This window comes from Malania oleifera, chromosome 9 (genome assembly GCF_029873635.1).
Source record: "Malania oleifera isolate guangnan ecotype guangnan chromosome 9, ASM2987363v1, whole genome shotgun sequence".
Classification (NCBI taxonomy): domain Eukaryota; kingdom Viridiplantae; phylum Streptophyta; class Magnoliopsida; order Santalales; family Ximeniaceae; genus Malania; species Malania oleifera.
In genome coordinates this window covers 6,479,235-6,503,112 of record NC_080425.1, presented here as the reverse complement: position 1 = coordinate 6,503,112, position 23,878 = coordinate 6,479,235, and the positions used below count along the sequence as shown (strand labels likewise).

At 37.1% G+C, this 23,878-nt stretch overlaps 2 protein-coding genes across 5 annotated transcripts in view; one reads left to right on the top strand and one right to left on the bottom strand.

The window, feature by feature from the left end:
• Window positions 1-1,108: 1,108 nt before the first annotated feature.
• Window positions 1,109-2,529, top strand: LOC131163875 (probable glutathione S-transferase). The gene is made up of 2 exons (XM_058120685.1): window positions 1,109-1,721; window positions 1,842-2,529. Exons 1-2 carry the CDS (start codon window positions 1,404-1,406, stop codon window positions 2,184-2,186), a joined length of 663 nt encoding a protein of 220 aa, XP_057976668.1. The 5' UTR covers window positions 1,109-1,403; the 3' UTR covers window positions 2,187-2,529.
• Window positions 2,530-3,304: 775 nt separating this feature from the next.
• Window positions 3,305-23,878, bottom strand: part of LOC131163873 (long chain base biosynthesis protein 1) — a 35,570-nt gene continuing 14,996 nt past the window's right edge. For all 4 annotated transcript variants that reach the window (XM_058120683.1, XM_058120680.1, XM_058120682.1 and 1 more), the window contains exons 8-13: window positions 19,371-19,545; window positions 17,167-17,307; window positions 16,996-17,091; window positions 16,653-16,794; window positions 3,861-3,988; window positions 3,305-3,775 (exon numbers count right to left, since the gene is read on the bottom strand). In XM_058120683.1, the coding sequence (XP_057976666.1) occupies window positions 3,605-3,775; window positions 3,861-3,988; window positions 16,653-16,794; window positions 16,996-17,091; window positions 17,167-17,307; window positions 19,371-19,545 (853 nt within the window). In that variant the 3' untranslated portion in view covers window positions 3,305-3,604. The remainder of the gene's footprint in view (window positions 3,776-3,860; window positions 3,989-16,652; window positions 16,795-16,995; window positions 17,092-17,166; window positions 17,308-19,370; window positions 19,546-23,878) is intronic.

Below are 23,878 nucleotides of genomic sequence, written 5' to 3'. Positions count from 1 at the left end.
GCTTGTATACACATTTGCATGCTTGAAGTAAGTAAGCATATAGAAAGAAGAGGAGAGATAAAGAGAAGAGAGATATCTTGTACAAGATCGAAGATATTTTGTACAATGTCAGTTTTAAATCATCTTGTAATTCCTTCCAAAATAGTGAAGTTTTTTATCTCATCTACTCGCGGAGTAGGCATAGCCGAACCACGTAAATTTCTGTCTCATCTTTATTTATTTTTCTGCATATTTTATAACATTTTTTCATTTGTCTTGTGTTTTTACATTTTTATATTTTTTGTGTGATGTTTTGAAAAAACACAAAGTAGTGAGACTTCCATGAGATTTTTCAAAGAGTAGGGTAACTCAAAAGTTTTTCAAAATAAAAATAAAAATTAGAGGCTTGTCTTTTACAAGTGGTCAACCTTTGTAGGTGGTTGATTGGTTCTAATTACCTCCATTTCTTGTGAAATTCGATCAAATTAATTTCAAAAAATAGTTTTTTTTCCCTTTTTTTAAGGAAGACACATATGCAAGATAAGAGCAGTAACTATTCTTAAAAAGAGTGCTTTAAGATGTTAATTCTTTAATTCCACTTAAAGAAAGTTAAAGAGTTACCTTTCCTATTTGTAATTATACTCTCGAACCTATAACTTTTTGAAAAAAGATTTCTGTTATTTTTTCTTTTCAAAAATTAGAATAAAGGAACAATTCTATTTTCTAGAATAAGCAAATGGATTAGATAACCAATGATTTGGTTATCTTTACTTCACTTATTTTTCAAAATGGTCACCAAACTAATTAGCAACAAAACAAGCCACTCTAAAAGAACTTCAAAATTAAATTGATCTCTATAATGACTTATAATTATTTCAAAATACTCTAATAACTATTTATAATCATCCCGAAAAGTTCATATACTTTTTAATTCTTTATTTTTTTTTATAATTATTTTAAAGAACTTCAAAAAAATAAAGAATCATGGAACATACAAGTAGTGCATGCCAATAATAGGTTAAAATTAATACTTCCATATAGTGAATAAAGTAAGTTCGAAGAACTTTACCATTTACTGCAACCCAAAATTACGACCTTTTTCTTTCCAACTTTGAGCCCAAGCTTTCTTACCTAACCAGAGATTTGTCCTCGTTGAAAGTCAAATGAAGTAACCTCCTGCCCACGCTTAACATCATCACATCTACGTTCTTCCACACCATTTTGAATATTAATTGTTGCGCATATATCTAATCCTAGCATAATCTCTGATCCAAGCCATGACGCCAACGACAAGAAGCCACCCCTAGAGCCAACTCCACACCGCCTTCCCCATCCCCCTATAAATTACTTGTTCTCCTCGCTCCATCTTCGTTCATTCTCCGATACTTGAGTTGATTTGCAGCTTAGGTAGTAATTTGTTAACTATGGCAGACGAAAGGGTTGTCCTGTTGGGTTCGTGGGTGAGCCCTTTTCCAATGAGGGTCAAAATCGCGTTGGGCGAAAAGGGCATAGAGTATGAATCCAGAGAAGAAGATGTGAGCAACAAGAGCCCTCTGCTTCTCATCACCAACCCTGTTCACAAGAAGATCCCTGTTCTGATCCACAAGGGGAAGCCTCTGTGTGAATCTCTCATAATAGTTCAATACATTGACGAGGTGTGGAATGACAAGTCTCCTCTGCTGCCTTCTGATCCCTACCACCGAGCCCAAGCAAGGTTTTGGGCCGACTTCGTTGACAAAAAGGTTAGGTTCTACATAAATTTTGGTCCTCAATTTAATTTATAGTTCCACGCATAACAATCTTTTTATCCTCAATTTAGCTATGCCTGGACCTAATTAACACTTGGCAATACTGTGTATCAGATACACTACATAGGGCGACGACTGTGGACGGGGACAGGGGAGGACCAAGCAGCTGCAAGGAAAGAGCTGATAGAGTGCTTCAAGCTGTTGGAAGCAGAGCTTGGGGAAAGGACTTACTTTGGTGGCGAAAATATTGGGCTGGTGGACATTACTCTGGTGCCCTTTTACAGTTGGTTCTACGTGTTCGAGACATTTGGGAACTTCAGCGTGGGAGCAGAGTGCCCAAAACTCGTGAGATGGGCCAAGAGGTGCATGGAAAAGGAGAGCGTCGCCAAAGTACTGCCTGACCAAAACAGAGTTTATGACTTCATTGTGGAACGGAGGAAGAAGCTTGGAATCGCGTAATATAGTATATATATATATATATATATATATATATAACTAAGTGTACTGCTTGTAGGGTTTATGTGGATGGAGGCGGGGTAATAAAGCTTGTATGCATAAGAGGGTTTTGTGCATCTTTGTTTCCGTTCTACATTTTCTTTTTATTTTTATTTTTGGTAAATCCTATGTGAGACTGCTTCCTAGGTTGGTCATTTCCAAGTAGGGTTTGTGGGTTTTGGTTTGTGTACTCCAAAATAAATTTATAAATCCAGGGCAGTGGTTCGAAGTTTGGTGACTAGTGGAAGCAATCTTTCAGTAAATTGTAGGAGTTTAAATAAGTAAAATAAGAATTTGCTTTGATCAAGAGTTGACGTGCGAGGATGGTTTATTACTAATTATTCAATCGCTAATATGTCATGTGCTCATCAAATAATTTTGCTATCCGGCACATACAGATTGCTTTCAAATTATGTAAAATTTCTCTTTTTGCATAATTATCATTTTTTCTGATTTACTTAATTTTTGTTCTTTTATTTGTTTTAAGCTTCTATTATGTTCTCCCTCTTGGCATCAAAGATTTTACAGCCCTCCTTGTGTTGTCTTAATTTGCATTAATCAAAGAAAGCTGGTTCAAATATTTTACCATGTCAAAATATTTTGTTATGCCCTAAGTCAATGTAATTCAAAACACTATTTTAATACATACAAAATTTTCTTTCTAGTGCCATCAACTTTAATCTGTTTACACGTTGAATATGAATTTTTATGAATTTGAAAATACAAAACTATAATTTCCTTCGCTCAAACCCAAACAATCAAATTAAATGTCTAATATTTATGCCTTCAAAACAATGTAAATATTGTTCCCAATACATCGACTTATTTGAGCACCATTTAATGATGTAAAAATTCACAACATTAAAAATGATCCTTCTGGTTTAATGTAAACCCCAGGCATCATTAATTAGACACTGTAAACCCCTTGGCTGCAGTAGTAGGGAATATCAGCCATTGTTGAAGGCTTCCTCACTGTGTTCAGGTCCCCTTCATCCATGTAATTGGAAGTTAATTTTAATGCAAATTGATATATTAAAAGGGAGTTAATATGTATTAATCATCGAACACCAAGGAAAACGAAATAGTTTAAAGGGGTAAAAAAAATCCCAAGCATAACTTTTCATCTGCTGCAGTCAAAGTGTAGACAGAGAACGCTGCCACATTGTTTCTGGGGAGACTACAGTTGGAAACAAACTCTGCGCGATTGTTTGAATGAAACTAATTATGCAATACAAAAATTCAAAAGATAATTATAAAGACTAATGCTAGCCACAGGCCGTTTATCCCTATTATTTATGGCCTCCTTAACATAAACATTAAACCAACCAATGACCCAAAAGAAAAATAAAAGCAATAAACGGAGATGCCATGTGTACACATCATTAATTTATAAGCACTGAAGCTGCAACTCTCTTCAATGCATCAGATGCTTTCAACAGGTCACCTTCTGTATGTGCAGCTGAAACAAACAATCTAATTCCAACGGGCAGCTGGCATTTATCAAGCGTTGATCGTTTGGAAGCCACCACGAATACATAATGTTCCTTCAACACCTGCAGTACGCACAAGCATTAGGAATGGCTAATGCAAAGTTAGCAAATGTGACAGTAGGATGAAGCTAAAGAATAATTTACTTACACGATCAGCTATATCTTCAAGGAGATGTAGGTCATTCTTTAAAGAACCTGTTGGCTTCACTAGTCGCAGAAAAACAATCGGTGATCGTGGATCACTTGCTATTGAAAGGCCTGGTATATTGGACAATTCTGCATTGATGGGCAAAAATGTAGGGTAACGTCAGCATCTTGCTAAATAGCAATGAAATTGCTATTCATTAGTTCATTGAAAACAAAATTCATACTAGACAAACTTGTGCTCTTTACAGTGCATCACAAAAAAGGATAGTATTTGAATAGTTTTAACCACAGCGCAGAAGACCTGCAGAATTTGTCCCCATTTCTTCGTTTTTTGGATAAACAGAGAAGAAAAGGTACGAGGATGAGTTTCAATCATCTAGTCCTAATCAATTTCAATGTTTATTTTATTTGTTTATTTTTGGTAGGACAGACTTAAATTAGTATTTCTATGGAAATGTTAGGGATGAACAGCCTGTTCCACTGTGGAAACATTTTCATTTTCATTCAGTTTTCCAAAGAATTATAAAACTGCCACCTTGGTTTCTAGTTTTTTGACATTAACTTGGAAAACAATTAAAAGATATTTTCCATGTTTTCAATACAATGTTGGAAAAGTAGAAAATAAGGCAGCAGTTTTGTAATTCCCAGAAAAAACTGAAAGTGGAAGACATAACCAGAACAGACCTTTAAGTAATTCTTGATAATTTCAAATAGGCTTGAATGCAGAATGTAAACAGGAAGGATTAATGATCACAGGAAGGATTGATAAGTTCTCTAAAAAATGGAAAAGTGAATTTCTGCTTGCAGGAAACTAAACTGGAGGCAATTGACAGTGGAACTGCAGCAGTGTGTAGGGAATGAGGAACTGCAATTGGGTCTTCCCTCCAGCATCAAAACATGATGGTCACTTAATTGTTCCTTGGGAAAAGGATGCTGCAGAGCTGGTGGACATCTTTATTGGGACCTTCAATGCCTCCTACTTGTTCAGGACTATGAAGACAATTTCACTTGGCTTTTTTCTAGTGTTTATGTACAGAGTGAAGGATCTTCCAGGCAGCTTCTGTGGAATGAGCCCATTGGCATTGCAGAGAAGTGGGATGCCCCTTCTTCGTAGAGGCTGATAAGCTCCTTGGCTTCTTGAACGTGAATAATCTTATTGATCTCCCTTTCATATACTTGCTCTTTCAAGAAAACCCCCACCACTCTGACCCCTTTTCTTTCTTGAGAATTGACAGATTCCTGGTCTTAGATTGGGTGGAACATGATCCCAAAGTCACTCTGAAACTCCTCCGGAGACCATTATCCAACCACTTCTCTATCCTCTTGGACATGAGAGGAGTTCAATGGGCCAAAGTCCCTTTTGCTTCAAGAACATATGAGTCCAAATTGATGCGGATTAAAAGAAAACAAATTTTTTTAAAAAAAATTAGGAAGGAAAAAGTGTACTTCTGGAGACATCCAACATAAAGAAAATTGTCTAATGAGATTCCTCAACGGCCTTGATAAAATTGATCTGAAAATAGGGATCTTCGAAAAGGATAAAGAAAGAAGATTTGACACTCCGAAAAGAGAAGTCTGACACTATTTTCATGGAGGACATTGCTTGAAGCAGAAACTTAGGGCACTTCAGGTCAAGGATAGGGACTGTAAGACAAATCCTTTTACCAGACAGAAATTGTGGTCGGAAGATTTAATGCTCTAAACGAAGTGGGGATAGATAGGATGGTCCTTGAAGAGGATGGGGATATTAAAGAGTGCACCTGGAAGTTCTATAGGAACCTCTACATTGAGCCTGCTAGCCTGAGACCACAGGTTGAAGCCTGAAAGCATTATCTTCAACGAAATCAACAGTACTGCTGTTATGAGGCTTCAAAACCCTTCCATGAATAAGAGACCTTGATTGTTTTGAATGGATGGAATGGTGACAAAGCTCCAGCCCTGATGATTTCACCATAGCATTCTTCCAAGCTAACTAGGAGGCAATTAAATCTGATATACTTTTTCTTTAAAGATTTTCATGCAAATGGCAGATTTGTGGATAGCTTTAAATCTACATTCACTGCAATGAGATTCCTAACAAGGACAGGGAAGCTAACATTAAAGACTTCCCACCTATTAACTCAGTGAGAAGCAATTATAAGTTGATATCCAAGGTACTAGCCACAAGACAAAACATAATCATGAGGGAAGATATCAAGCAGCACCAGATTGCCCTCGTTGAAAAGAGATGAATTTTGGATGCTGCCCTAATAGCTTCATAAATTTAAGACACCAAAGTAGGAGCGGAATTGTGTGCAAACTTGACATTGAGAAAGCTTTTGACGTTGTAGCTTCAGATTCTCTCATTTATGTTTGAAAAAGAAGGGGTTTGGAAGCTTGAGATGCAATTCTATAGCAATGGGTCACTATGTCAACATTCTTCCCCTTTATTAATGGACGTTATTGGGGTTACTTCCAATCTAATAGAGGTTTGAGACAAGTAGATCCTCTATCTCTGCTTCTTTTCATCTTGGAGTAATGTAAGTTCAGTCTCACGCTGCAAAAAGCTGCAGGACTCATAAACAGGCTTAAAGTGGGAAACACTGGAAAGGAAATGGGAATATCTTAAGCTAAAGCTTGATATACACTGTTGGCCCACAAATCTAACAGCTTAAGCTTTTCGGTAAAGTGGTATTTTAACAAAGTATCAGAGCTGGTTACCAGGAGGTCCTGGGTTCTAGTCTCGTTGCCAGAGTTTATTATGTGGTACTTAAAAAATTATTGTATTTCCTGTAATGGGTGTTATCTATAGTGTGTTTATCTCTCCACGTGCTGTCAGACTGCACATGCGGGGGAGTTTTAAAACTTGATATATTGTTGGCTCACAACCAAACAGAAGTGGTATTCTAACATCTTTCTATTTGTGGAGGGCACCATAGTTTTTTTGCGAGGCCAAGGCTAATCGAATTCTTACTCTCAATGCACTCTTCTTCTCTTTGGTCTGAAACTATGGGGCAGAGAACTTATCCCAACTGGGGATGGGGTGGATGGTGCCTCATTGGCAGGTATCTTGGGATGCAACTTGGGGGCTTTTCTATTGAATTACCTGCATTTCTTTTATGTGAGTTGGGAGCATTTCAACTCATTGAGTAATAATGATGCTTCAGTGAGATCAGACCTCAATAGGACAATGGGTTGATGTGGAACATCCCCTTTGAAAGGAATGCGCAAGACTGGGAATTTCAATTTTTTGTTGATTTTTTTGACTGCTTGTACTAAAATGAGGAGCACCAAGCTATTCAAGATGAATCTAAGTGGAGGCCAAGCAAGAATGGCCGTTAAGAGGCTAGCTTGTTTTGAAAGGAGCTGGACAGACCACACATGATGCTAGCAGTGAAAATTTCCCTTGGAAGTCTATATGGGACGACAGTGGATCCGAGCAAATTTGCCTTCTTTGCTTGGGAAGCCGCTCTAGGCAGAATTTTAACCATTGATAATCTACAAAAAGAGGGGGAAATTTGGGTGAAGAGTAGCTTTTTTGTTTAAAGCAGCTAATCTGAGGATCACATTTTGCTGCATAGCTCTTGGGCTATAAACCTTTGGAATGTGACTATAGCTCTTGTCAGCCAAACATGGGCTCCAGCTTAAAATGTGGGCTTGGAGAGGTGATGGAAGTTCCTCACTTGGTTCCATGGCCTAAAATTGGTGGTCAACCATTAATTTTCAAAAATAATAAGGAAGACACCCAATTTCCTGGCATAAAAGGAAAGATGCCAGAGAAGAAAAGATCTCAAAAACAAATAATTTTCAAAATCTACACTTTCAAGGCAATTTACAAGTAAAAATAGAAATTAAATTTGTTTCATGGCCCTCCCTTCAGCGGGATCTATTCCAACTTAGCTCAACACAATATAATGAATTGCACAACACCAAGCAACAAAGTAAGATAAATCATAAATTGTGCAAAAGCTTAACTTTGGGAGGAACCTTATAATAAAATTTGCATAGGAAATAGGCTGAGCATCCATAATCTAGGTAAGATAAATAAAAGAAGTGATCAAACAGAAATTAATGGAACTATATAGACACCTTACCTGACATTAAGAGAAGTAAGCCCCGAGAATGAAGAACAGTACTCAAAAAACTAAAACCATCCACTACCAGGATTTCTTCTTTTTTTTTTGGATAAAAAGGAGATATATTAGATAAAGGAACGAGAAATTAATATCTAGAAAAGGGCAGGAAGTCCTTGAAAATAAATAAACAAATAACAAGAATTAACCAAGAAAACCCTTCTTTAAACCATTTCCATTGTACTGACTACCAAGCACTTTACAGTAGCTAGTTCTTTCTGGCCCTTCTTTGCCCTACTTTTAGTACCATCAAGCCTAACTTCATTTCTTACAGGATTAGACAGTCACAAACCCAACTTATCCATCAATTCTTGTGCTTCTAAGTCCTTCCTAGAAATCTCCTCCACAGGGGTATGCATCATTCCATCCTTATCCTGTTGCTTATTATTCATACCACCATCCTCGAAAACAGGAATCCCCTCCAAACCTTCTATTGGAGATGGAGGCACATACAATAAATCCCCGAGAAAATCAGAAGATCCGGAACCATATCCATATTGTTTCTGAGTTTCGTCCAAAAGCAACCACCAATCACGGTCAAACTCACAAAGGACTTCACTATCATTGTCCAAGAGATCCCCCCAATTTCTTCTCCTGCTTACCTTTGCATTCCCCTAGTTGCAGCCCTCTAAGCATTTGGATCTTCCACAAGACATAACTTCCCTTCTGTAGCTCTCCTTAAAACTTTGCCACTATTCTACCAGAATACCCTATTTTCTCCTCTATTCTTCCCCTCATTTCCACATTACCTGAACTGCCTTCCGAGCATAAACTTTTTGGGCCCTAAACTCATCTGATTTACTTCCCATACCAAAGATCTCCTCGCGCCCGCCCCCCCCCCCCAAGAACCATTATTTCTTCTTGAATTTAACACCAGCTTCTAGGTCCTTTGTATACCCCCTTATAAACAGCCAGCAACTCTGACTCACTTGCATTTCTCTCCTCTGTGCAAATTTGCTCCAAGTCAGTCTGGCTTTATGGACCTTTATCCTTCAACCTTAGCTGAACTGGGATCTCTTCCATTAAAGAGGAGATAACCGCCTGCGCTTTCTCCGTCTGTAAGACAGAAGATAGGACGTGGGCTTGTTTCAGTGAAGGAGAAGAGTCCATAGGCTGCTGATTTAAAATTTTTACTAAGATTTGTGCCTGATTGTGATCAGGTCCAACTTGCGGAGCCTTAGAAAATTGGCCCGCTGCGGATTTTATTTTTGAGCTTGAACTGAAGGGCCAATTTTATATGCTGGATCTGATATAAAACTGCCCAAAATCTGGCCCAGAGTTAGTGACATATTAATGTCAACCCATTCCAAATCACACGCCATTCCCCTTGCAATTGCAGGCCCCATTCCCATCCTTCACACAACCCAGCTAATTCTACTCCATTTTCTCCACCCAATCATCCTTTAATGAAACCCTAGATGCATCTGGATGCACAGCAGAATTAACAATTGGCACAGCACAACCAAGCACCAGAACCTGCATCGCACCTCCACACTGATCACAGACCTTGTTGCTTCCTGTCATCACCACCTTGCTCCACGAGCGATTAGCTTTCCATAGCCCGTCATTATTAACAGGGCCATCACACCAAATTCCTTGGCCATTGCATAAAACTCCCACACAAATCCTCGCCATACATTTCCTTTAGATCATCTAAAGACAAAAACCAAAAAACCTTCCACTACAGCCCAATCGTAACTCCAAGAACTTCCCAACTGTCGTTGATCAAATCGCCAACCACTATGTGATGCTACCAACTCAAATGGCTCTGTTAACCCCAGCACAACCTTCCAAACACCAACAGAAAAACTTCCACGAACTTCACTGATGACGAAGATAATCTCACCCACCACAAAGACAATCTCACCCATCGATTACATCTAGGATTACGCTCCAGCACAAAGAGAAACTTGCCCTTTTCCACTCTATCCAGCCTTAGCTCAAAGGCTTTCCCTTCGTTCAGGACTCATCATCTATGATACTCTTCTTTCATGACCTACAGCCACAATAATGACACAAGAAACCAGGGAGGAGAGGGGGAGAGAGATTGCAGAAGTGGAGAGGACCTGTTTTGGGGATAGAGGTTGCAATATCTACCATTGAGAATGTAAAAACTGAAGATTCCAAGAAACAGAAAAAACATCTTGATGATGTTTGGAGGCAGGAGCATCATGAGAGCAGAGGATTGAGAGATGAAAAGGAGATGGAAAAGCATTACAAATGGAAATATCCCCTCCCCAGAAATCCTCCCAAAATCAAATTTAAGTCCCATCACCAAGTTCATATAAAGAGAAAGAAGGGAAAGAAGATTAACTCTATGGGATAAATTTCCAAAGAGCAACATGAGTAGCATTCCCAGCAAACTTAGCATCCCCACCCAGTGTGCTAGAGACCATATCTATTCTTAATTACCCCCTGCAAAGAGACTTAAGGAGCTTGTTAAGTGTTGAATACTGAATGTGGTTCAAAATTTGAAAACTGGTTTCTAAATAGAAATGGATCATTCTCAGAATCTAAATGATTAATTATTTTAGTTGCTTGGTAACAAATCTGAATGTGCGAGAGATAGAATTTAGGAGATGAGAGGAGGTGTATCATGGAAAATATAAAACATTATGGCATTTGCATTTTTTGGAGACAAAATGTCAAAGGCAGCCTTTAAATGGCCCTCTAAGCGTATCAGCAATTGGAAGATCTCCAGTTCAGTCAGAGATAATTAAACACCAATTAAGGGTCTTTAAGGGCCCAGCTTCTATTCAAAGGCTATTAAGTGCAAAGAAATGGAGCCTTAGTTTCCAAGTGGGACTGCCATATCCACTTTTCCACCTTTGAGACCTAGGCTACCTAACAACCTCCCTCACTAAATGATCCCTCCTACTATCCCCACACCACCCAAACCAAAGAAAATTTCTGAACATCTTTTCAAGATCTTGGTAAAACTTTAAAGAATGCAGAACAAAACTTAAAAAGAAGAAGTAAATAAATAATTAAGAATAGTCGACAAGAAAGGTTGAACAGAGTAATGCAACCCCTTAAAGAAAAAATAAGCACGCGTTCACACACCAAAGGGGCGGGGGAAGAAAAAGTATGAGCAACAGAGAGTAAATGGGAAATAGAAACATCATCCTTATCAACCACTATGTTCAATAAAATATAATTATGTGACACACTCCAACTGACATCTCACAAAATTTCAAAAAAATTGCTGAGGTTTTGCTAATTTCCCACAGAAATTTATCAAATATAAATATATTTTTGAAACTCTACAAACGTCACTGGAAACCATAAAATTCACCATAAAGAATCTATGAAGTTGGAACAAACCATACTGAATTATTTAAATACACCAGCTAAAAGCAAAGTTCTATGGATCTCAGTTAAAATCTCAGAATTGCCGACCAAAGATCGTGTGGTTCTCAATTGTAGATGACACATTTGCATTTGAATTCCCATTCACGAGCCCCCAACTTAATAAAATCCCATCACATTCTTCAAAAAAGATGCAACATTCCAATATGCACACTAGCAATATTATAAGTTAATCACCAGAGATCACAATATTTGATTTGGGGTAGCCATTACCACTCAACATAATGAACTATTCTCGCAAATAGGCAGTTGTTTCTCAAAAAGTGGAATTTTTTATTTTTTTTTTAAAGCGTAATGGGAATTTAATTTTCATCTAATTATTCATCTAGGTTTCAGTAGTTGTTCATCTATGTTTTAAAATGTGAGACATTTTACTCCTGATGAGGTGAGGCATAAAACTGTGCAAGGGGCACCTTGAGGTGGAGAAGAGGAACTGCTGCAAGCAGAAGAGACAGCAGGATGGAAATTAAAGACAAAGCAGAGAGTTAGAGAAGAATAGAATAGAGGAGAACTGAGAGGGAAAGAAAGAGAATTAGAGACGGACATAAGGGAGAAGATCAAGCAGGGAGGAAGAAGAAGAAGAGAGGGTGAACCTGCATGAGAGGGGGAAGAGGGAGGAAGGAGGCGGGCACTCTGGAATTCTGATTTCAAATGATAACTGTTTCATACATTACAAATTGCCTATACACCTAATATTACAACTAAAACAAAAAATTACAAAATAATCCAAGTAAAACAAGTAACTAAAAAATAACCCCAAAGTACTTAAAATACTCAAAACAAACATAAATTAACTAAACCTCTAAAATAACCAGAATTTTTCCAAACTAAAATAAATTCCTGGCTAAAATATAAACACATATAGTTCTCCATTGGTGGTTCTCTATTAAACTCACCTTGTTAGAGAAAACTCGACCTTGAGTTCTAAAATGGCATAGTAGCTTTATCTTCACAAGTGGGAACAAAGCCCAACATGTTGGCAAATCAAGACGTGACACAAACTGCATTGCATTGCCAATCACCATTGGAGAGCATCTAAAAGATCCTCCAACTGCAAGTAGCACAGAAGGCTGCAGTGTCCTGTGATAAAATAACAAGCCCTCCAAACAAGAAATCAATTTAATATCCAATTATGTTGGAAACTCCATTTTCTAGAATGATGGACAATGTTTCACTAGATTTGGTTAAAGAAGATGCAGTGGAAGAAGATGCAAAGGATGAAGGACGCACAAATTTACGACGGAAGAGAAATCATTTTTTTTATAACAAAAAAAGATATCACTAATAGAAAGAGAAATTACAAGAGGGAGGATGAGAAATCTCCTGAGACAACCTGAGACACTCCAAGACTAAACAAAAAACATAAAAGGCACCCAAGAAAAAATCATCAAGTCAACATGTTCCTCCAATCTCTTTGAAACTCTCCAAAGCTTGATTCTTTAAAAAGTCCATACCCGACACACCACAAAGAGGCCAAATACTTTATTTTTTCCCAAACCAGCATCTGGTTTAATTTTTTTCCCAGAAAATATCCAAGTATTACATTCCATCCAAATACCTCATAATACTGAGAAAAAGCCACACTTCCAAAAGGTTGCCCTATTTTTTCTTCTACCAAAGCCTGCAAAGGATAGTTCTAAAAAGTATTCCACTGAGGGAGGGCAAACCCAGCTTTCTCCCATAACATGAAAAAGCATATTCCATATACTCCAAGCAAATTTATCACAAGGCATTTTCAACAAATGGGTTCCATGAGTAAAGAATTTTCAACGAACTCTGGAGCAACAATTGTTGCTCATTCGTTTGGTCATTGGGTAAAAAATGGACAATTGGAGTTGAAGACTAGGGTCATTGACAAACATATCTTCCCTAGCAGTTGGCAACTCATTTTGAACTTTGCAAGTCTCAACAGCCAAGTTTGGTGACAAATCAAGGTCCATTTCTGGCCCAAAAACAGTGACATTGTTTAGGGTCTCTAAAGACAAGTCTAAGGCCCTATTTTGATAAGGTGAATGACTTGTGTTCAACGAAGGCTCAAAAAATTGTGCACTAATAATAGGCTAATTATTTATGTAGCCACTCAATTATGCAACAATATGCATGAGCACTTCTAATATTTGATTGTTGATCCTCAACAATCTCAGTTCTGTCTTGAACGTGTCGGCAGGGTTATGACTACCTCTTGACCACTTAAAAGTTGATCTAGGAAGGATGAAACTTTTTATCATGAGAAATGTTGTTATGGGTGGACCACTAGAAAGATCTCTCAGCTTCCAAATCCGTGTGGTAAGCCTCAAATAGAGTGGTGGGCATTTTCAGTTTCACAAAATAAGATGCTTTCACATTTCATTTTTCAACCCTTTTCTGAACATGCTCACCACTCTAGGTTCCTCACTAAGAGCACATCAATAAATGAGGCCTCTAAATTTAAGGTAGTAATTGGCGACACTAGAAAAAAGTTGCCTAAGACTACATAGATGGTCCACTAATGTAAGAATAGGAGGCTAATTTCTCTCTTAAAATATATATCATTTCGAGCCAAGTGATAAAATGAGGTTAGGTTACCACTATACCTAAAGCTAAAGGCTTAAGCTGTTAGTGGGTGAACAATATATCAAGCCATAACACTGCCCCGCACATGCAGCCTGATTGCACGTGGAGAGATTAGCAAAGAATAATAATGCCCATATTGGGAACACAATAATTTTTTTTAACAAACTTGCATAAAACGCAGGCAACAACAGTTGAACCCAGAACCTCCTAGCAACCATGGTTCTGATACCATATTAGATTAACAACTCACCTAAAAGCTTAAGCTGTTAGGTTGTGAGCCAACGATGTATATCAAGCCTTAACAACAAGGTTCTCACCAATAGATTATGTCTCTTTCAAACTTTTTGCCAATATTCCTTTTCTAACCAAGAAGTTTTGATTTGGCTAAGTAGATAGGCTGGTGGTCATCCAATCCTTACCAATTAAAATAATTCTCAACCAATCTAAGAAAAGCTGAGGACTTGAACAACCATCAAAATCACAAGGACATCTAGGATTTATCAATTGTTGAGAATTGCCAACTAGGTGGGAACAAGATATATGCATTTGACTCATCATTTCTTTTACCAGAGAGATAATATGGACAGATGCAAATTCAAAAAGTACCAATTATAGAAGTAACATTAAATCAATTTCTATGGAATCTAAGTAGTGTAAGCTTATCTGCGATAATACAAAAAGTTCCTTGCACTGGCTTTATATTTTTGACAGATTCTTCAAATATTTTACTTCAATTTCTCACAGATGCTCCAAGAAAACTCCACTAATAAACTTGAAAAGGGGTGTTGGAACACTGAATTGATCCTCCAAAAATACATATAAAACAATTGAAAATGAAATTCTACAAACCAACATAAAAATCTTACGAAAGAAAATTAATTTGTCGCAGTAAATCTCAAAACATTGCAGCTGGGCCCCTATCTGAATGCTGGAGGACCTTCAAATCACTGACACTTGCATGGACAGTCCAAGATTTTGTAGCATAGACCAAAATATCTCAAAGCCAAGTTGAAATATTGCAAAAATTTCAAAATTCCATGGCTTAACTTAATTTCTTGCAATTCAGAATGCGACTCACATGGGGGCCGGCCGCCAGCGATTGTATTCTGGATGGTAGTAAAATGAAGGGTGGTGAATCTGTTGAAGGTGGCGGTGGTGTGTCAAGAAAACACCATAAAATGTGGGATTTTAAAGAGGGTCGGATAGATGAGTTTCACGTGGCACATGGGGTCACACCCCTCATCAGATGAAAGTGAAATTGCAGGGGAAAGCCTTTCAAGAGTTTCTGTTACTGCTGATGATGGACGCATTGTAAAACGATGCCTGGAAAAGGTGTTCAAAATTGAGGGGCACAGATGCAATTTTCTTAAAAAGTTGCATATGATGAACAGTGTCTCAAATTTTGAATTTTTTCCCTGTTTTCTTTGCTAAATTGTTGGAAATATCTGGTTTGAAGCAATATGGGCAGATATTGGAATGTAGTTGAAGGAATTTTAAATACAGTTATGGCCTTATGGTGTACAATAGTAGCAGTCAAGTGATGGAAAAGCAGCAACAAGGAAGACTAGGACTGAATTGAATTTTGGCTCTGATGCCAAATTGATTTAGTACAGGAACAGAAAACCAGAAATGAAGAGAGATTGGGAGAATTGGGGAGAAAAATAGAAAGGAGAAGAGAAGAAAGGGAGGAGAAGAAGAGGAATTGCTGCAAGCAGAAGAGGCAGCAGGACAGAAATTAAACACATAGCAGAGTGCGAAGAACAGAACAGAGGAGATCTAAGGGGGAAAGAAAGAGACTTAGAGAAGAGAAGGGGGAGGAAGAAGGAGAACCTGTACAAATATTTACTGCTCAACTGTAACAAAGTCTCCTTTTTTTCATGCATTTATGAATATTTTATTTATAACTTTTGGCTTCGCAAATTTTTACATCTGTTATTATGCAAATATACTGTGATTTTCTTTCTATTTTCTTTAATTTCATAGATTAAAAAAAGTTAATTCCTAAATAACCCCTCCAAATAAACACAATCCCAACCCCCAACGCAAAAAAAAAAAAAAACCCACAAGAAGAGCTGCCCTACTAGAATTCTCATCCAAGATGATGACGATGATGATGATGATGGTGGTGGTGGTGGCAGCAAACAAAATTCAAATAACCGGGGTGCACTCATACTACTATCTAGCACCTTAATATAAACTTCTTATATTAGTAAGCACTGTAATCAGATGTTCAGAGTCAAGTTTCAACAGCTATAGTAAGAAGACACCAATGGTTAAGGCGAGAACAATAAACATTCAGATGATGAAAATTAGCCCCATTTGTCACATTGTGTTAGGCTATTTGAATTTGTAAAGAAATGCTGGACAGGTTACACAATTAAGCTTACCAAAAAGGAGAAAATTGCAAGGCTTCACAATCAGCTATTGGAACTCATCTAAACACTAATTATTTAGCAAAGACTGTCTAGATCAGATGCGTCATGCAATGTCCAATGCATAAGTGCTCAAGGATCCATGGAGCTGCTAAATCAACCAAATGCAGATTGCTTAGATAAGAAGGTGTACACAAGGTGTTAGCTAGTCATCATCCAGGGCCACTGCCAGCCCACACCCTGCGGAACACCATAGGTGGTTCCATGAGGGAAGACAATACTAAAAAACAGGTTATGTGACAAGAAACCTGTTTGTCAAGCACGACCTAATGGTTGGATATATGCTAAAAAGAGCTTTGCAGAATTAACAATAAAATTGAAGCAAACCTTTCCATAGAAAAGCAATGTTCTCCTTCAGTTTCGTAATCAGATCAGGGTTTTCCTCCAGGACATCAATAGCAGTAATTGCAGCACTTGCAAGATATGGGGGCAAAGATGCAGAGAAGACATAGCCAGAACTGCTCAGTCGCTGCCAAACAATTGCACCAATGGCATTAGCAATTATAAGAGGAAGCCAAATTAAGTATTAAAGTAAGCTGATACAGTTGCCGGGGGGGGGAAACAGAAGAGAAAAAATATATATTTAGCCTACTCTGGAACTTTAAATCTTTTTAACCTAGTGTAATGTTATAATAAAAAAGACAAATTGGATTTGGTGTTGCCCACATACTTGGTGATCAATGACCCGAGCACTTCCAGTGCAAAATCCACCTTCAGTGGCTAACGCATGTCCCATGGCAGCAGTTACAATATCAATCTTCTCAATCTGCAAAACCAGACCATTATTAAAGCATAGAGAGAAATGAATAACCAGTCACATCCAATAAGTTACTAAACATACCGGAACCCCCCAGTGTTCAGTGAGACCTCTTCCAGAGCTACCAAGTACACCCAATGAGTTGCTTTCGTCCAATAAAACACGGAAGCGATATTTTTCCTTCAACTTAATGATCTCATCCAAGGGAGCTATTTGGCCAGAATTCTAAAAAATTTTAAAAACCAAAACATAATTATCACAATGGTCTTAAATTTCCACAAAATTGTCAAAATTTCTGATTTCCGTCACTCTCAAAATCGAAATGGCAGTCGATTTCCGTTTTGCATAATTTCTGTCGAAATCTCAATAAATCATTTGAAATTTATCGAAATCTCGAAATTTTAGCGAAGTTAATCAAAATTTGAACTATGTAATGAAATTTACTCAGAATTCAAATGAGGGATTTAGGAGTGAAATGAAATTTCTCTTTTAATTTATTTTTTATTGAAACAAATGATTATTACAAGTGCTTTTGAAATTATATAAAAAAATAAAATTACAGCAACATTTTATTTAGCCATTTATTTTAAATTATCATTATTTGTATAATAAATAATATTAAAATGATTTATGAATTTCATTTGTCTTAACTAATTCACTAAATATGTTTCATGTACATTATCTTACAAATATGTTTGTTGCACATATTATATTACAACTTCTCAACCTTATACACAGCATAGATGTATTTACTTGTAATATATTAGTTCTAAACCTTACATTATTATGTCTATTAATCATTTCTAAAGCTTCATAAAAGAATTCCATGTCTACTACTGGTTTCCATTATTTTTTCAAATCGAAATCAAAATTGACATCGAAATCAAAATTTCCATCGAAATTTTTGTACTTTTGGAGCTTCGAAATTTGAGTCGGAATTGAATTTAAGATCTTGATTATCACCTAGTCAAGCAGAATAAAATAAGTGAAGCGTAGATGAGATGAGGCAAAAAATGATTCTACAGAAGCATGGTGCAGGTAACTAGAATGAGACCTACATTCTTTTGATTATGCTACTTCATTGTATTAAACGTAAAAATGCAAGACCAATAAGATGGACAATTTCTTAAGCAATCTCAAGCGTAGAGTTTCAACATGACTGCAAACAGGAAAATAAAAGGTTCAAAGAGTATTATTCCATCTGAAAGGTCATTCTTGTAGAAGTACAAGAAGTTACCATGCACATAACTGTCAAAAATAAGGATTACCAGAAGCAACAACAAAATGCAATGCAAATATGAAAGCAGCATCAACCTTTAGACAGAAGAAAAGTATCTGCACAGGCATGTTGAGTGTGTACCATGTGCGTGCAGGTGTGTATGTGTGTGTGAGAGAGAGCCCACACATGTGGTCCAGGGTGGGAGTAACTTCACAATTCCATCCAACACAGCCTCATTCATCTTATGCAGGTCCACAACATGAGTTCCTACCTTAACAATTTAATCCCTCTAGGATCATACTAAAAATTGAAAATGAGGTATATTTATACTGAAATTATCAGATCAAGCAACCACGTAGAACACTATCAGTTCAGGAAAGACTAGTAGCTGGAGCTAATCTCATACTTTAAATTTTAGAAAAGCTGGGACTACTGGCCAACTGGTTAGATTGGGACATAGCAGCATTTGAGACCCAATGACAAACTGTTTTATGAATAATATCTTCAATAATATGTGTACTTCCATTTGTAATTGTGTTCTCTCCAGGACATAAATTCCTATGTAAACCTGAGATTTAAGTAGAAAAAAATTTCTCCCCATCCCAGATCATGGTCCTCACTCTTAATACAATATGATGACAATGTTGTGATGCAAAAAATAAAAATAAAAATAAAAATAAAAAAACAAAAAAAAATGATCACAAATTTGAAATGCTACCCAACAGAAAAAGTACAACAGTCGAAAAATGCTAATCATTCTCTTGAGAGATTTTTCAGGTCTGTTGTTTGACAAAAACTATGAGCTCTCTCCTAGATGTACAAAGTGAACACTTCACTGAAGTTGCCCTTTAAATTTTAAATTCACTATCTATGGTAGACTGTGATATGCAACATTCAGAAAACCAAGGATACTAGGAAAGAATAAGATGAAGGAGCGCAGCAACACCACATGTACACACAAACAAGTGCACACATGCCCACAGAGACTGAAGCATCTACGTTGGGTTCCAAACTGTATATATGAGAGCGTGTGCATGTAAAATTGAAATGTATAAATGCCAAAAGGTACCTGGTACACAGCTTCAACAACAATGTAACGCCGCAGCTTCTTAGCCCGTTTATTCTGTGAAGTAAATTTCTCCAAAGTATGTTCTAGTGAGTTCATGTCATTGTGCTTGAAATACACAATTGTGCTTCTAGAAAGATAAAGGCCATTTTGAATCCCCCAATGAACTCCCTCATCCCTAGAAAAGGGGGGAAATAAATGCTTAATTAGAACTGTACACTTTCACTAAAACTTCATGCAGCAATTTTATAAATCATTTCTATACCAAATTCAATGAAAAGTTCAAGTATATTTGTGCTTCATTATATTTATTTAATTAAGAAATTCAAACATTTGAGTAATTTCCTCCCTCAATATTATAAGCTGTCACAGATCTTCGTTCACTAAAATGCTATATCCAAAATAACAACACCTTTAAGTCCCGCTAGGTGGAGTTAGCTATATGATTCCTTTTCTGACATTTTATTAGATCTAAGGCAACATCTTCTAAAAGGCAGAGTAGCTTCAAATCCTTTCCTACAACCTTGATCCAAGTGATTCTAAGTTTACCCTCCCCCTCCAAGCCAAAAAAAGTTCACACTTCCCCTCTTAGAGAATCTAGCATCAACTAAATAACTATTTCTTAATAATTCCCTATCTAGTCTATGTTGCAAGTGTTCAGACCATCTAAATTGCCCTTCCCTCATTTTGTTCATGTTAAGGCCTGATATACATTGTTGGCCCACAACCTAACAGTTTAAGCTTTTAGATGAAGTGGTATTCTAACATGGTAACAAAGCCAAGTTGCCAGGAGGTCCTCGGTTCTAGTCTTGTTGCCCGTGATTATTATTTGTTTATGAAGAATTATCTTACTCCCTATAATGGGTGTTGTTTATCTCTTTTTCATCTCTCCATGTCTGGTGGAGTGTTAAGGCCTAATATATATTATTGGCCTACTCACTTAGTCCAAGTTACTCTAGGTACACTCTTCCCGTCCTACTACCATTAACAGCAATTAACTCACCCCTCATCACTAGTATGTCAACTAGTTTATTATGTATGTTGCAAGTTCCCAAACCATCTTAATTGCCCTTCCTTTATCTCATCTTGCTATGGATAGCTTAACACGGATGTGTTCATTCCTTGTATCTTTTACACCAATCATCCATATTAGCATTCTCATTTTGCAACTTTTTATGTTTTGGATATGTTGCTTCTTTGTTGCGCGACACTCTCATCTATATAGCATAGTGATCTTCTTAAATGATCCTACGGGTCATTTCTTTTCAATATTATCAAAGTTCAATAATTACAAAATGCCCAAAGCATTCCTCCATTTTTCCAATTGGCTTTAAGTCTGTTTATTACATCATCAATTTCTCATTCAACTCACACAAGACATCCAAAGTACTGAAATCTATTGGTGTTAAAGGTTTGTGACCTATCTAGTATTTTCTCTGATATTCCTTTGAAAATGGTGAGAATCACATTTCTGCTGCATTTGGGAGCATAGATTTTAGACCTTAGATTTGGGTGGATTTGGGCAAATTTCAATACAATTTTATATTACATCTCATCCAAATCTAATACAAATCCAAATCCAAGGCCTCTCCAAACATAGAATTCATGTATTTCGTTTTGTTTCTACTTATCATAAAACCTACAAATTCTAAAGCTTGCCTCCATAATACCAAATTAGATTCTACTCCACCTCTAATTTCATCACTTGCAAACAACATACAACTGGATAGTGTAAGTTTCATCCATAAATAAGGCAAAAAGATGAAAATTCAATACAAAACCTTGATGTACCCATGCTATGATAGGGAATTCCCTGGATTCTCCGCATTTAGTCCTAAATAAACACTAGTCACTACCCCATCTATATGCCTCTAATGACATTTATGTACCTACCACAAAAATAAAATAAAAATAAAAAAGGCGTCCCCAGGCCATAAGGCTCCCTGCTTTGTGAGGGAAAGGGGAGGGTCGTCACAGTGTATGCAGCCTTACCCCTACTTTTATGCAGATGAGGCTGTTTCTTTGGACTCAAATCCATGACCAAACAGTCACAAAAGGATCCACCTTACCATTGACCCAGGACCCACCCTCAAAGAAACCAACATAATCCCTCTTTTTTAAAGAAACCCACCATAAGACTTCCCTAGTTACCTTATTATAGGCTTCCTATAGATTAAAACTATGTACTCTTTTTTATCAGTAAAAATATAAATCATTAAAGAGTATCAAGGGTGCTGCCAGTGAACAAGACTGGCCTTAAGGACTGCAATGGGGATAAAATCCCAGGCCTTGATGGATGCACTTTCACTTTCTTTCAAGCAAGCTGCGACCTCCTCAAGCAGGAGAATATTAGGACTTTTGATGATTTTTCACAGAATAGGCAAATGGATAAACAGTTTTAACTCAATATTTGTTACCCTGATTCCTAGAAAAGTAGGTGCCTTAAACATCAAGAATTACAGACTATAAGCTTAGTGGGAAGCATTAACAAAATCTTATCTGAGGTGCTCCCTCGACACTCAATAAATGCTATCCGAGGAAGTCATAGATGAGCATCAACACACTTTATTAGACAGATCATGGATGCTTCCATTATAGCCTCTGACGTTGTGGATACCTCCTCAAAGGCAAGAAAGCTGAGGTGGTTTGAAAACTTGATATGGAAAAAGCTTTTGACCATGATTGAGATTTTCTCCTCTACATCTCAAAATAATGGCCTTCGGTGATCTTTGACGTAAATGGATTCATCCATGTATTACCATTTCAATATTTCCAATGCTCATTAATGGCTGCTCCTCTGATTTTTTTTCCAAATCCTCAAATCCTTCAGATGGTTGAGGCAAGGAGATCTCTTCTCGGCCTTATTGTTCATCATGGTGACGGAAATGTTAAGCCTCCTGCAGCAAAAGGCCATCAGTGAAAGTCTTTTCAAAGGTCTCAGCATTAGGAGAAATGGAACAGATTCCTCTTCTTTTTCTAAAACCTTCTCATTAATGTACTTAATAGATATATAGCTTATGTAGTTCATCTCCCACGCATAAAACCAAACTGATTTTTTTGAAATTTATATAGGTCTTTAAAGTGTTTATCCTTCATTCATTTGGAAATTTCTAAGTCCCAAAAAAAATTTTCCTTCTAATATTATAGCTATTATGACAATCAGATAGCGCAATAGAAGCATTTCTTTATTTTATAATCTGATTTAACACTACAAAGATCTTAAATTCTCCTTCTACTTGAATAAACCAGGAACTGATTGAGTTTCAAGACAATTAAGTGTACTTTCTTCGTAATACCCCTAAGGGGATGTTAAGGAATGAAGCTAGCTTGCAAGCTACCTGAGCTCCCCTCAACTTTAGGCTACACTCAACTCAATTATTCTAAAGTGGGTCAAGTTCAAGCCACTCAAGGAGGCTTGTGAATTGAGTTCAAGTCTCATCATCCTTGACTCAGATGCTCATAAGCTTAATTGGGCTTCATTATCCAATATTTTTAATATCATCATTATAATATGTATAATATAGATACTGTTGATCCATTATTATTAATATTATAATTATTATGTAGCACTTTTACATTGACATTCAAATTTTTTTGTGTGTGTGTGTGTGTGTGTACATAACATACATGTTAGTGGAGTTGAACAAAACCAAGATCAAATTGAGTTTCCAGCCTGAACTTTGTAAGTCAAATTGAGTTGAGATTGAGTATTCTACTATCTAGACAGACTAGACTCAACTCAACTCAATTGCATCCCTATCTAGATTATGAAAATTGCATTTCACATATTTTATCTTATTTCTACTTATATTTAAGCCTCTAGATTCTAGAGCCTCTCACTGAAGTTCCAACTTATGTTTGTCAATGCCATATTTTCTTAAGCAAGCTTCTACACTATAATTGCTCAATAAATATTTGACTAACCTAAATAACTAAACCAATAGGCCCTGCCTAATGCAAGCATGGGTTGAGCACCTTAACCCTGATGTTTGATTAAGTCAAGATTGGGCACCTTTGAAGTGATGGCGGATCCTAGATTAGCCTTCAATCTAGACACACCCACGATGATTGCACTAAAGACAGCCCGGTGCAACAAAGCTCCCACACATGGGCAGTCCAGGGAAGGGGCAGACTACAATGGGCCTTACCTTGCATTTTTGCAAGAGGCTGTTTCCGTGCCTCGAACCCGTTACCTCCAGGTCACATGGCTACTGTTGCACCAAGGCTACTCTTTACCCAGGAAGATTGCAGTGCTATCCTCAATTTTTTTGTCCACTGAAGGTCTACATTTGGACCTCGGTTACACAATGAGGGCAGGCCATCTCCTGTCACATACCCCTTCCCCCCTCCCATGTTTTGAACATAAGACCTCAAACATGGAGATCTCAAGTGTTGACCACTAAGATTTCATCACTATCCTTACTAGAATCATTTGTATTTCCATGGCTAATATTAAAGAAGAAGCCAAACATTTGAAAATTTAGGTAATTTGTTGCATATTACCCAATTAC

Coding starts and splice junctions, on each gene's coding strand:
- LOC131163875 (XM_058120685.1), top strand. CDS start 1,404: ATGGCAGACGAAAGGGTTGTCCTGTTGGGTTCGTGGGTGAGCCCTTTT. Junction 1,722..1,841: donor CCGACTTCGTTGACAAAAAG/GTTAGGTTCTAC, acceptor ACTGTGTATCAG/ATACACTACATAGGGCGACG.